General features: G+C 41.3%; 1 protein-coding gene across 2 annotated transcripts; it reads left to right on the top strand.

Moving 5' to 3' along the window:
* Window positions 1-1,624: 1,624 nt before the first annotated feature.
* LOC119742174 (dopamine receptor 2-like) lies at window positions 1,625-12,171 on the top strand. 2 transcript variants are annotated; one of them, XM_038218213.1, is made up of 2 exons: window positions 1,625-2,072; window positions 9,070-12,171. In XM_038218213.1, exon 2 carries the CDS (start codon window positions 9,627-9,629, stop codon window positions 10,638-10,640), a length of 1,014 nt encoding a protein of 337 aa, XP_038074141.1. In that variant the 5' UTR covers window positions 1,625-2,072; window positions 9,070-9,626; the 3' UTR covers window positions 10,641-12,171. The 2 variants fall into 2 exon arrangements, with proteins under 2 accessions (XP_038074141.1, XP_038074142.1); XM_038218214.1 differs by having other exon boundaries at window positions 1,625-2,068.
* Window positions 12,172-14,375: the final 2,204 nt, after the last annotated feature.

Raw genomic sequence — 14,375 nt, forward strand, 5'->3', positions numbered from 1 at the left:
ATGATTTCTAACCGTAATCACCCCAAGAAACAATAATATTGGAATTCCACAAGAAATGATGAGATATCAGTTGGAGATGGGTAAAAACAAATTGTACTTGTACTTACTACGAGCTTTCACATTCCGGATTTTCGTACCTAGGTCTCCTTGTTCGATCACGTTTGTTTTCACATCGCGTACTTGCAATGGGGCATGAGAACGAAAACGATAACGGTGGGAACATTTACCTACCTACATCGGATGAATTCTAGATCAGGCTTGCTTGAATACAGTTCTTATTAACGGTCATTTTAGATTTGTTTGTAAATGAGAATTATAGTCCTTGAAGTTTTTTCAAAAAAATTGCGTGCCCGAAAGACATTTTTAGTCTCCTATTTAAGTTTCAGTTTTTACCCAATGACCGCCACAAAATTATTTCATAAATTTTCATCTTTGTACGGTCGAGTGATCCGAGTTCCACTAGTCCACTTGTTTTTCTTCTTCAGATTTTCGGAAGTGAGAGGTCAATTTTCGGCACGATATTTCACCCAAATTCACGTCATGCGATTTTTCAGTTTCCATAAATTGAGATGCCAGTAACAATTTACCAAAGATAATTTTTTAAATCCGACCGTTAATTTTCATATTTGGGGGGTTCGGAAGTACGCCACCCAGGGGTCAACATTCAGGCTCTATTTGCAATTAACGCCGGGCTGGCGCGGCGGGTCGGTCAGTCAGACATTCCTAACTTTTGCCCCCAGCAGTTTGGTTTTTGATCTCAAAGTTTGTCGCTTACTCGCTTGTAACGAACCATAATACCAAAGCGTTTTACTGACTTATAGCCTACCCGCTTTCAAGTTACGCTCATACTACCAGTTCATTGGCACTCGCGGTGCTAGTACTCAGTGATTAAAGTGCATTTGGACACATCGCCACCAACACCTACGAAACTCCAATTTAAACTTTTCCATGAAAACCTGACTTCGAAGTCAATGTCTCTCCTGAAAAGAAGAGAATACAATTCAGGAAACCACTGTCCCAGGCCGAGGCACAAGTGTCCGGCGATCCGCAATGGTGTCTATACCACCTGCTGGCACGGAAACACACTGAATCCATCTTCAGTCGTCTTCCCTCGTTGACTGTGAACAACCCTCTTCTAAGACAGAGGAAACCGTGTTTGCTGTGACAACGGCTCCTGCATTGCTACCCAGCTCACCTGGTACGGATGTGCGCCTCAATCGCTAATAATTTGCTTTGATGTATATCCGGAAAGGTATTTTATTTTGCATCTTTGGTCGACCACGCTAAAAGCACCTGCACACGGTGTCCGAACAATGATGAACGAACCACGTGGGGTGTGGCCGGAGAACTACGGAGGCCGTACGCGTAATTGATGTGTATATATCCTTGCAATATTCCAAGTGCTTTCATTTGGCACTTTATTCAAGAATCTTGTCTTTGATTGTCGGAAAGTTTGTAAAAAATGGATCAAGTTTACAAATACGTCACGTTACTTTAGCCCAATCAACGCTGGTATATGACCAGTACACACAACAAATAAGGCGGAAGACAAAACTATTCACCGTCGGGTGAGTTTTCTACATGTATTTGTGAAAGGCGCCCTCCTGCGTTTGCTACCCTCCATTGAAAAAGGATGAATTTTCGCTCATAAAGTGCGCCGTTCAGTGTGCGGTATTAGTGCTTGGTCTTGTCACGATGAGACACTCACCCTTGGACAGATTTTCGCTCTGCTGTTATTTTTGAAGTCGATGATGTTCACCTCTTGATACTTCTTACGAGTGAATGAACGGACGGCGTGTTCCTTAGAAGATGCTCATATAGGCCTTAAAAGAGAATAGTTCAACTTCGCGACATAACATTGTATTTGCTGATATTGGAAGAAAACGACATCAGGCGTATTACTGAACTTCGAGTGCGCTTCTGGAACTAACTAGCATTTGTACACCACAAGCCCAAACCACATAAGTGTGAAGTGTCGTCTCTTCTATAGACCTACTGTGTCCATATGCAATGCCCATCTACACAGGGAATAGTTACAGACGATGAGCTCAAGTAAGGCACCCATCATGTAGGTGAGTTTTATACATTAGTCACATTGTAAGAATTTATATTTTCTGAAGTCGACCTGAACATATTGTATGAAAGTCAAATAAGGTATCCTTCTTACCACACTTTCGCTTCTCACAGAGATAGGCTAAGGAGGAAGTTTGCAGTGGCGTAGCATCCGGGGGTGGGTGAGGGGGGACCCGGGTACCCCTCAATATTTACTCGAGTGCTTGCTTTTTCTTTTTGACGTCACTCGAACTTCATCAGCGTCGGACGATCGTGATTCGTCATCGTGGGACTAAAACCGAATCGGAAGTATCCACTCCACGGGATATCATTGCTAAGTAAAGCTGCGTCCGTATGCGTCTCTTCTTTTTTGTTTTAACCAGTGTGTCTTTCTTACGTCTACCTCTTCCCCCTCCCCCATCAAAATGACCCTGTTATGCACATGGTTTGCTGAGTATTTCTACGCCTTAATCTAATGGCCCTCGTATTATCGGGAAAAAAAACCTTTTCTTTTTAATACATTTATCGAAACCAAGATTTTTGTAAGGACGTTCAGAAACTGTAATAACTGTGCATTATTATCGTCAACAAATGCGCCGAGCTTGCCTTTGAAACTAATACCCAAAATGTGTGGTTGTTAATTAAAACTTTGTCTTGTTTCTCAATTTCATAAAGAGAGTGATGGGAAGTTTGCTTTTTTGAAATCTAAGATCGCCGCTTTGGACAAAAGTGTGTAGAGGTTGAAGTTGTATTATCCGTACTATTTTCCAGTTTCATCCTGAAGATGGATTTTTGTAAAGTACTATTTTTTAGTAGTTATAAAAGTTGTTCACTTTTCAATGAGATCGGCTCATGTTAAATTAATATGGAATAGCTACATTGGAAAGTTCGAAAAATTGACAATAACTCAGTTCTCGTTGGGTACATTCCGCTATCTCTCTCAGGTTGATTGTAGGAAAACCTGTATAGGTCTTGTACAGTGAGGCCGGATCTCTTTATGCCTTTTTGACACGGTTGCAGAGGCCAAAACAGAGGGGGAAAATGCTTGTTTTTGGTTAAAATGAACCATACAAATCGAAAATCATTAGCAGAAGAGGTAGTCCGTGCAGACCACGGAGAGTATATCTTTAAAACTTAGCAAATAGCCTACGATACCATTTTTTTGAATTTGTGAAGAATAATTGGCTAAATTCACCACCACCATGCCAACAAAAAAAAACCCAAAGAATTCAGCCTTCCTTCTCGCTACGACTACTGACAATTCTACTGTGGATGACATTTATTGATTGTTAAAGGTAAACACAAGTTGCTGAGCTGCGATGGAAGGTGGCAGTATTATTATGACCATCAGCGGCGACTGTCGCCATCCATGTTTAATGTTACTATAACAACGTGTCATTAATCGTCTATGGGAACGTCTTTCAGTGAGCGACAATTCAAATTCCTCTAGACTCGTCCCCTGATGTCAAGAGAGACTCTGCAAACGATTCTGACGTTTGTTTTTGCTCCTTCATTTCGAAGGCGTCTTAAAATGTGACCGCATCATCAGTCAGTAATCATTTCCCATGTTTTAGCAATGTTCTTAGCTTGATTTGCCATTTCAAAACCCCGTCTTGGGAGCTAAATCCCCCTCTCTATCCAACCCTGGATCCGTCCCTGAACATTATCCAATCATTGCGGTGAATGCCATAAAGAGTTAATAAAAGTCTGATTAGGCTTTTTTAATAGAACTTCGTCTTTTTTCCCTTTTTTAAATTTAACTTGAGATGACAGAAAACACAAGGTTACCATAATTAGCTAAATAGCTTATACTAATTATAATTACAATCATACAGAGCTAATTGAGTAGTTTCCAATTATAGATGTCTGTCTCGTGTCTGGCCATGATCTATTGATCATTACAGTGGTCTTACGGGAATTATAGGATTACTCAATGCTCTGTATAATATCCCGGGGCATCGCATAATGAAACGGTCCAAGAGGGAAGTGAATTACCATAAAGAATTCATCTTCTGATTCAGAGAATCAGTTAACTATACGGAGGCTTTACGCTTGTAGGCAGTTCATATTTCACTAGCAAAGTGCACATCGCGGGAGCAACATTAATTTGCGTGATGGTTTCTGGGTCACAACTTGTGGAGAAAAAAAAGTGTCTGGCTGGTGCACTTGTGACTCACAAGTGCACAAGCCAGACAATTTATTTTTCCTGGGGGGCTCGGGAACTACTCCCTAGACCCATTGACTTGTAAATGCTCATAAACATTTTCCCAATATTTTCCCATTTTGGTATGAGGCAGACGACTGCGTTTGCAACGAGGGAGGGAAATGTTTCCCTCAAGCAACTATAATGAAACAAACAAAACACCGTCGGAACTCTTTCGCGCCAATTCCCTATACATGTATAACCAAAAGGGATGGATGAAAACCAATCAAGTTAAGACAATCTTCTAAACTATTTTGAGGAATGGGTGACAAGAATAAGTTTATTTTCCCCCTTCCCGGAAATAAAAGGCGACTCGAACTATGTGCAAGGGGTCGGCTTCTTCGAAAAATTAAAAATGTGTGTTACAACCGAACAGAAAAGTGATCTGAACAGCTTTTTGCTTCTCACGTCCAGAAAAAAAAAATCTTTAGCTTTTTTGTGTGTTGATTTGCAACACTAACGTAATTAATTTCAAGAAACCTTTATAATTCCCTCGGTATTGTATCTGATAATTAGGTCTTCTGACCGTGCGCTTAAGTCTCTAGCGACTACCTCGGAAATCTTTGTGCTCCGATGCATGTAATTCTATTATTCCACTTAGCGTCAACTCCAGAAACCTTATTCGATTATCCTGTAAATTTGCAGGTGAAGATGAAAAAAAAAAACAGGTCGAATTTTTATCCGAAAACATTAAGGGGAGTGGGCCGAATCAAGGTGCCTGTGTCGTGACCTTTACCGTTGGAGGGCGCTCTTGTCAGGTCACGCTCATACCCAGTCGTCTGAGGTCACCGTTAAAAAAAGGATTGATTTCGTGCATGAGGGTACGAGGCATACCCCAACCTCGTCCACAGTGCTTACTTTATTTCCAACCACGTCTCCAACAGTAAGCCCTGGATAGGAAACTTGCTTCCAGCATCCTGATTCGATACAATTGGCTAGAACTGGATTAATATCGTGTACTTGGTGTTGTTATTCACAACGTGCAGTACGTGTTTTCGAGATAATTCGTCGACGCCTTCTCGAAAATATTCATTTCCTTTCCAATTTGTTAATATTAATATGAAATGTGATACTGCATGTTGTTGTTGTTGTTTTTACCCCAGACACCGCATACAAAAACAAATGCAAGTGTAACGCACAGGCAGGCACCATTTGCATACGTGTTCAAAAATCTTTCACATGCAAAATCCAATACCAGGGTGAGAGAGCAGGTAGTGGTGGGCGCGTACTGCTCGACACCCTGGGGACGAGGTTGGGCATACCCTTAACGTGCTATCGCATTCTATATACTGGTCCGTGCGTACATGTAATAGGAACTGGATAATTGCACACGCACACTTTGAGAGTAGATGTCATAAAATAGACGTAGAGGGTTTATCTTGACGGGTTACATGATATTGAAGCATGTACTCGAGAGTAGATGTCTGGCCATGGATCATGCTGCTTCAAGTCCGACATCTCGAAGCCAAGGAAGAATGTGTTTGCTATCAATCAGTCAACCCCATTCAGTTTGTTGCTGAACATGTGACTTTTTTATCCGAAAGATATCCCTCAACCTAACAGTTATTTTACGGAATGCATTTTGACAAGAATGACAAACTGAAGTCCTCATTTGCATTCTTGATTATGAAATTTTGTCTGTTTAAAAATGTTATTAACTTGCGGCGGTCATATTTCATTTGTGAATGTATGGTAAGTGTTCGAGGGATATAAAAAAACAAAACTACATGATGTTACTAAAGTTATATCACAGATACGATATACGGAGAAAAGGTATTACATGAGGTGTCTATAGAGCTGTCTTAAGGGGAAGCAATAATCGATTTTATTTATGTGAATAACGCTCTTTAAACACTTCTTTCTTGTGATATCGTATCGCACCTTTTTTAGCCGTCCGACCATAACTTTCTTAAGTTAATTGCTGTAGCCTATTTTATGATTTAATGGAATATCAGTTTTGCCTGCACTGATATTGAGTCATTACTTTTATGCGTGCATTTCGATAAAAGCTTGATTTTATCAGAGCTAGCTGGCGTAAAAATGAAGTTGTTAACTGCTGCTCGGGTTGCCTATTGCAGTTCCCACATCGTTTTGGCAAATAACATTTCGCCTGAAAACTATTTATGTTGGTAAACATGGCTTCATTCCAAGTTCCCGTTCTTTGAAAACTGCACTTGACATGAGTCACTTTGTCTCTTATCGGACATTGATATACCCCCTTGCTCGCACATTCAACGCGCATTACCGACCTCTGCAGAGGTCAAGACGCAATCGTACGTGTAACGATGCTGTGTTTTCTGATAAAGCTACAACAATCTCTATTCACACGTCGTAAAGGAATTAATCATAGTCTATAGGGAGTGTGCTCAGCATGCAATAATTCGCTCTTAAACTGACAACCAAAATTTGATGTACGTGATTTCATTTGACAAAAGGTTCTCAGTGCCAAGAGAACACAAGACGTGTTGATGATTTGAATTTTACCATTTCAAAAAGAGACGTGTGCAGAAAAGCAACTAGAGATTCGTCGTTTATCACGTTTCCCTGATCATGGATCAACAACCCTTGCCGACACCAACCGATCCCCAAGGTAACATTCGTTTGGATCTCGCCAAAATGTCTGGGTCACAAGAAGTCAACAAAATGTCTCACACTAATACGAAGGAAAAAAAGTTTTTCTTTTAATTTGACGCGACAGGCGTGTAAAGTAATGGAATTATGAGTCAAAGATGTCTGTGTCAGACTAAAGCGCCGCATAAATGCATATCAAGCGGCAACGTACCGTGTGGAATCGGCAGTTCCTATAAAATTGAAAGCGCGTGTGTATGAAAACATGTGTGACTTGAATCAAAATAACCGACTCTAACGCTCGATTTCGTGGACAAAGATTTTGTATATTCAATTCAAGGAACAAAAGTTTATTAAAAAAACAACACCATTCTGGTGTCGAATTCGAATCGACATGTATACCTGGACAGGCAGGACTGGGTTTTCATTTTAGCTAAACGAAAATCGGAGATTACCTCACACCTTTAGAATGAAAATGACATTCCTCAATCCTTTCCAGACAAAAGTAGGCCCTGGGGCTGTGGCTATGAAATCACTGCAAGATGAACTTTTGGGATCGGAAATCAATATAAGTACATGTTTCAAAGCTCGGCCTCGTCATGGCTACGGCTTAATTTGTCTTTGCTGAAGCCGAACCGCAGACGAAGCCAAGATATGAAAAATGGCCGTTGTAACGTTGATTATTTTTTCTAGTTATACAGTCACGCCCTCGATGTAGAGTTCCCACATGACAAACCCCAATCAAGCATTTCAGTTTCAAAAGAAATTGCAGACATTTAGGACAAAAGGTGCCTTTTCCCGAGGAACCGAACAGTGAAAGGTAACTCTATCCTACTAGTGTAGCTTTAGTCCCCGAATTTCGCACGTGTCAAGCAACAAGATACCAGTATCAAATTCGGTTTGGGCCTTTGGAAAAAAATCTAGCCCGCTACCATCTTTTTTATGTATCAGAATTCTTCCCAAAGTGCAATGTTTCAGATTCACCTATCGAATGATACTCAAGGTAATAGTGATCTAGGCACATTCCAACGGCTCTCTGCATATCGATGCATGTTCAGCAGCCTGCCTTCAATGAAACGAAGTCCATATTTTTTTTAGCCACGGATGGCCCGACATACCGACGTGGTACCTGCCCGGTAGTGCCGTAACTCAAGAAACGAGATAATAAGGGCTGGGATATTTTCATCAAAACAAATTTCGTGTCGGGCAAATTTGCACGAGAGAGTTGGGGTTAAGTGTGATCATTTATCATCCTCTGTTTCAGCTTTTGTATGTGTTCCGGGAGCATCAAAATCTGGCGCGCGCGCGGGACAGAAATCATTTTGTCGCCGGATTTCAGACTTTTCCTAGCAACGTGGGCGCGTGTTGATGTCGTGCGTCAACGTGGCCGACAAAAATAAGACACTACAACACGTTCCCGGAAACATGCGTAGGGGACAGAACCATTACAACTGCACCACAAAGGCAGCGGCGGGTGCAAATTGGCTTTTCGGTAATTCGATAATTAAAACCCTCGATCTGTTTCCAACTCGCACAGGTCGTACTTGCTTGTCGCTGCTGGCGAGAGGGCTGGCTCTATAGGCAAACACATTCGCTGGCTGTAGGCCGAGGCCTGTTCAATCTATATTCAGCAGTGATAAAAATGCAAACCAATAAAACTGGCAGAACTCAACCCCGCTAAATTGCTCTTGTGTGTGATATGCCCGATTCAGAGTCCTCCCCATCGATGCGGACTGAGTATCTCATCGGACCAAATGACTCTAGAGTGATCTCGTCTGTGTTTACTGACTCGTCCTGCGTTCGATAGAACTGTCACTTAGGGTGCTATACGTAGTGACGTGCGCAAACGCTTTGGCGCACCATGTTATTTCAATCTCGACTGCCTAGTGAACGGCAGACCCAATTTTGGCAGCGACGTGGACTGTTCGGTTCGGTAAAACAGCGATGACGTTCATCGAGGGGCACAAATCTCAGAGGCATTGTTCTAACTGATTTAGCCGAGCTGATTGCTTCAAGGTAGATTGACAGATATTGAAGAAGAGTGTTTGTTTTCCACTTACGTTTTAAGAGCACGAATGCGGGAGGAAAATAAGAGAAGTGTCGCAAACACATATCTGTGTGGTATCGGTCGCTGCGGTCCGCCAAATTCTAAATTACATCGATGGATCTAAATGGGTTGCTGATTTGCACACGTAATTTAATTTGCGTCCGCCTAACGTATTGTTTTGTATTTTTCTTTCTGATAGGATGATTGTGGCACCGTTCATAGACGTTCACCTTCATGACAACATCTAGGTCTGTGAGCCAGGGAAACATGCGCTTTATATTCTGACGCTTTTCAACGATCGTGCCGAGATTCAACAGTGGTGCTTCCGACGACAGACATCCATGATAGCCGTACCAAACGCCGGCCGAGCAGACTGATTAATGCCTGATCAGATTTCACTTCTAAACGCCAGTGTCGCTCTTGTCTCACCGAAACTACGGAGTTAACACGTAAACATTTCGTTTGGCACCTTGTGAATGATGCGCCATCCCTAATGCAGCTCCAAACGGTCCCATGTGCCGTGTTGTATCATATTTTGACTAATTCGACACATCGTTGAGTAAAGGAGCTAATCGACGACGTAAATTTCGTAGCCGGAAGTGTACTTGTGGCTGAACAGCAGCAGTTAACACCAATCGATTGATGGCCTGTGCATCTGAAGTAAATAAAACCGGCAATTCGTTGGGAAAATTTCGCATATTTAACATTTTCGAAACTTAGTGCTTCCGTTGTTTTTTGAGCAGCAAGTGATTTACAATGGATGACGGCAACTCAACGGAGGCAACTGGCGTCGCGAGCACGATGGCGACGCAGCCCGCGGCATCCGGGAACGAATGGGTGTACGGGATCGAAGTTACGCTAGGCATTGTGGGTACCGTGGGCAACGTGTTCGTCTGCTTGATCATTCTTCGCGCCAAATTCTTGCACAACATGACCAATTACTTGATTTTGAACCTAGCCGTGGCGGACATGTCTGCCTCGGTGTCCTTGATCTTCAATGTGTTCTTGGTGGAGACTGCGATTGTCCAAGCGCCGTCTGGAGTGGCCGCAGGGGAGATCTACTGTCGTTTCTATGGTAACCTCTATTTTTTCTGGGTGTGCGTGACAGCTTCCGTCTTCAACCTCATCGTGGTCACGCTAGAACGGTTCTACGCCATTGTGTACCCGCTCCACTACCCCCGATACTTCACACCCAAGAGGGTTGCCCTACTGGTTGCCCTGACCTGGGTAGGTGCTTTCGCGCAGGAATTCTTCGCCCTATTAATCAACTCCTACAACTCTGTGACCAGGACGTGTGATTATGGTTTCCCAAATCTGGCCAGCCAGATCGCAGTCGGTCTCTTCGTGTTTCTCAGCTCCTACTTTTGCCCTCTCTGCGTGATGATTTGGGCGTATTACAAAATCATGAGAAATCTCAGTATGTCGGCGCGCAATCTAATGAACCAACAGACGGAGGACCCGGCATACGCACTCCTCCGCGCGCGCAAGAAAGTAGTCCATGTCCTTTTCACCGTCGTCATGGCATTCCTCGTGCTGTGGACGCCAAACCAAGTGGTGTATCTGTTTGAGAACTTCAAGGTCGAGTTGATTCCCGTCCATCACATCGTGTACTCCATCTTTCGCATGATGGCGTTTTCCAATTCTGTCATCAACCCGATTATATATGCGTTCAAGTACAAGCAATTCAGAAAGGGGTTTCGTGTATTGATGTGTGGTAGATGTATGACCAATAACGTCGGGGCTGGCCAAACCGAGCTATCAAACACTTAATTTGCTAAAAAGCATGCAGTAAGAAACAGCGCTCAATCTAGCCTCATGGGCCATGCCTTGTGCAGGTCCAGAAATTAGTTCGGCCGACTGGATGCGATATTGGTTCCAGTATGCATCCATTTGAATATGACATTAAATAATATAGCATTGTACATGATCACTGAGCTTGAAAGTTGGTAGGGGTGCCTGGCTTCCTGCAGCGGATGAAATCATAATAAAATCACTTCAAGTGAAGGCAATCTTCCATTAGGTTAAATTGGTGTAAGCCACGTTCCTCGACCGTAGGTATACAAGTTTCCCATAGACCTGCGTCAGGGAGACGACCATAGCCATAATTATCGAGGCCGACCAAGTGAAATAATTGTGGCCGCCATTTTTCCAGTAGAGAACATTTGAATTTTATTTCGTCCACTTTCGGTCCACAACCAGATTTCCATACACATAAATGAAATTTGTTTTTTGCAAAACGTTCAACCCGTACCAATTATGGGAAGTTAAAATGTTTAGTTGTCCATATATTTGGAGCACCGAGAAAGTCGTCAAAGTAAAATCCAGTTTTCTGCGGGCAGAAAATCGACATTTAAAAAAATTGGTTGCGTGATTTCAAAAAATCTGAAATTCTACTGGCAGGAAATAGGAAAAATAGGTCGTCTACTTTTGGTGCTTCGCAGACACGGCTGAATTGGCTTCCCATAGATTGTGTGTTATATTGCCGGCCGTAGTCTATATCTCAGCTGTCAACCTTGTTTGTTTTGTTTTAATTTCCATTCATATAAAATCAAGAAAAAATTAAACAAAATGACAAAATTAATTATAAAAATACTGTATCTGGAGCAAAACAATTATATAAATGGGGGTGACATCCGAGAGAAGGACAAAGCCTTCTGCAGAGGAGCACCCCAGACTGCTGTCAAATTACCAAAAAAATGTATTCGAGTTTCCCGTAAACAGGATGAGTCAAAAAGAAAGCGGCCTGAATTAATGATTTTTCCCCTTAAATGTTATTAAATTTGACACACCAACGGTGAATATAATATACAAGCATGTTCTTCCACTCATTTGAAAAAAAGGGTTTTTTTTCAGAGAAGTTATGCATGTTTTACTAAAAGAATCCATTTTTACAGCTGTCCATGGAATGCCATTTGAAGCTATTGAGCTGAGTGAGAACCAGAGATTATACACAGGCACTCGGATACAACTGATATTTTTTATAATTTTTATCAAGACTGAAACGTTATTTTTACTGTCAGATGTTTTATTTTGAATATGAGGAATCTTTTCTGAAATAATGAAGGTGAATTTTGTCTGTTTTCCTGTGCAAATGTTTGTTCATTCATGAAGGCAGGAAAACGCCTTTGTTTCATTGTATTTAACGGTATAAACGATCATTGGTGGAAAGCTGAATTTTGTGATGTCTGTATTAAAATAGACATAACTTGTGAACATAGTAAGCAAACCACGTGAAATTTTGACTGTTACTAGTCAATAATATGTACTTTATCCCAAGGGCGGATCCAGAACACAATTGGGGGGGGGGGGGGGTTCCTCAAAAGTGGGTCCAAAAAAATGACGGCGTGGGGTTCGGGGCTCCCTTAAGGGCCCCGAAAAAAATATTGGATTCTAGATGCTCTGTGGTGCGATTTGAGGCAATTTCTGACCACTTTAACCAATGTTTTTTTAGGAAAAGATGGAGCTGTACTCATTGCCTGCCTTTTATGCGACGTCACTAAAAAAAAAAAAAAAAAAAATTGGTTCTTTTTTTTTCTTGGGGGGGGGGGGCATGGCCCCCTTTGGCCCCTCCTGGATCCGCCTTTGCTTTATCCCTATGTTAAATGGGGCGAGCCACATAAGTTTTTTATTATTTTTATATTTTGTTCTCATCAGGTCACTTTCTTTTTGACTCACCCTGTATAGTACCCGTCTGATAACGTCTGTGCACGGACAAATTATCAATGCTATGCTTGGATTATTGCCATAGGGTCTTAAGATCAATTGAACGATACTGGCGAATGCTCCGGCAACAGATTGTGTGCTTTGATACAGATTACTTTTTAAGATAAAACTTCCAATCCATTTTATTTTATAACATTATATGTCTATGGCAGCAGTAAATTTTCATTATTATTTTCCCCATTTTTGTAAATCAGGCCATTCTGTACTCAGCAAAAACAGGAAAACATGTTTAAGGAAAAGTTTAAACTTTTAGCACAAAACAATAATTTATCCACATAAGGTGAAGACATTTGAACAACACAACATGTGCAACATTATTTTGATGAACTTTCATCGTATTCCTGAATTTGTCTTGAAGAAGCAATAATCTCAACTGAACCTTCTTATCGGTGTTATAAGAAGAATTTTAGTGATACTTTTGTTTCTTACTTATTGTCTAGTTTATGTTGTATTGCGATTGTAATAACCATGTGGTAACTTCCAAATTCGCTTGTACAAAGGATTACTGTTGGTATTAAGGCAAGAGTACAACAGTAGCTATTTTGAATAAGATACGTTTAAACAATACGACTCACTTGATCTGATGTCTTATATGCACACTATTGATTTAGATTAAAGGCATAGGATCATTTGCTTTTCATGCATTTATTCGATTCCAATAATAACATCACTCAAAATCCATAGAACGTTCAAAACCTAACCTAATGCAGTTTCACCTCAGTGACTACCAGACATTTCGAGAAAACAGAGAAAACCATACACAAGTTTTTGATCACGAAACACGATCTCGTCAATGCACTCTATATTTCCAAAGATGTGTCGATTGACAGACCGCTGGAAATCACCTTCTTCTAAATGACAGCAAGCCAGACGGAATAATGTCACGGGGTGTTTAGTACCAGTACAATGTTTTATCCAGGTAAGCTTTTTGGCAATAATTCGCTAGGTGACTTTGGGGATAAATGCAGATGATCCTACATGCCTTTAAATACCAGGTTTATCAAGTTGTGACTTGTTTTTTCTCAGTGATTTTCCCGTTGGGTATATTCTCACCTTAGTGTTTTAGTATAGGGCTTAATTTTGCGTTTTGTGACGTCACTCCGCGGCTCCCAATGGTTGCTTGTGTTCAGACAGTATTCAGAAACAGTATTCACATTCAATTTCCCGTTTCAGAAATCATTGTAATGGAAAGTATTGATTTGTTTATACATTTGCTGTTTGGGAACTGCGGGCGTATTTGAGGGCTACCAGAGGCTGAGTTTTATGTTAAAGAAATTAAAAAAAAAGTGGATATAAATATTTGTAAAAGATGTTTGTTGTTTTCGAATACCAATAAATGGTCCGTGTGCAATGTATTGAGACGTGTTATGATAATTACTTTCAGGTAATGTTTAAATTACATCTTTATGTTTTTAAAATCGTTGCCAATGCTGATGTTCAAGATGTTGATATAAACGTGGTTGTTCTTGTTTCTTCGCAAACAGTTTATGTCTTACTTTTTTTCCGTTTATTATTTTATACATGTACCTCCTGATGTATTCTATTGTTCTGATGGCGGTTGTTCGTTCCTTTTGTCGCGCCAGCCTTGTGTTTGTTTGTCTGTGGGTCGATTTGCATTTTCCCTATGGACCACTCTGAGCACGCTGTTAATTCCATCACGGAGCCCCCCTTCAATGGCGAACGATTGTGCTAGCTATTGTTCAGATAATTCGCAAGGGAAAGGCAGTTGTTATGTGGTTTCTCCATTGAAGGGGGCCTCACGTACATGTGATGACGTGACCG

The sequence above is a fragment of the Patiria miniata genome, unplaced genomic scaffold, assembly GCF_015706575.1.
Source record: "Patiria miniata isolate m_02_andy unplaced genomic scaffold, ASM1570657v1 HiC_scaffold_5, whole genome shotgun sequence".
NCBI lineage: Eukaryota > Metazoa > Echinodermata > Asteroidea > Valvatida > Asterinidae > Patiria > Patiria miniata.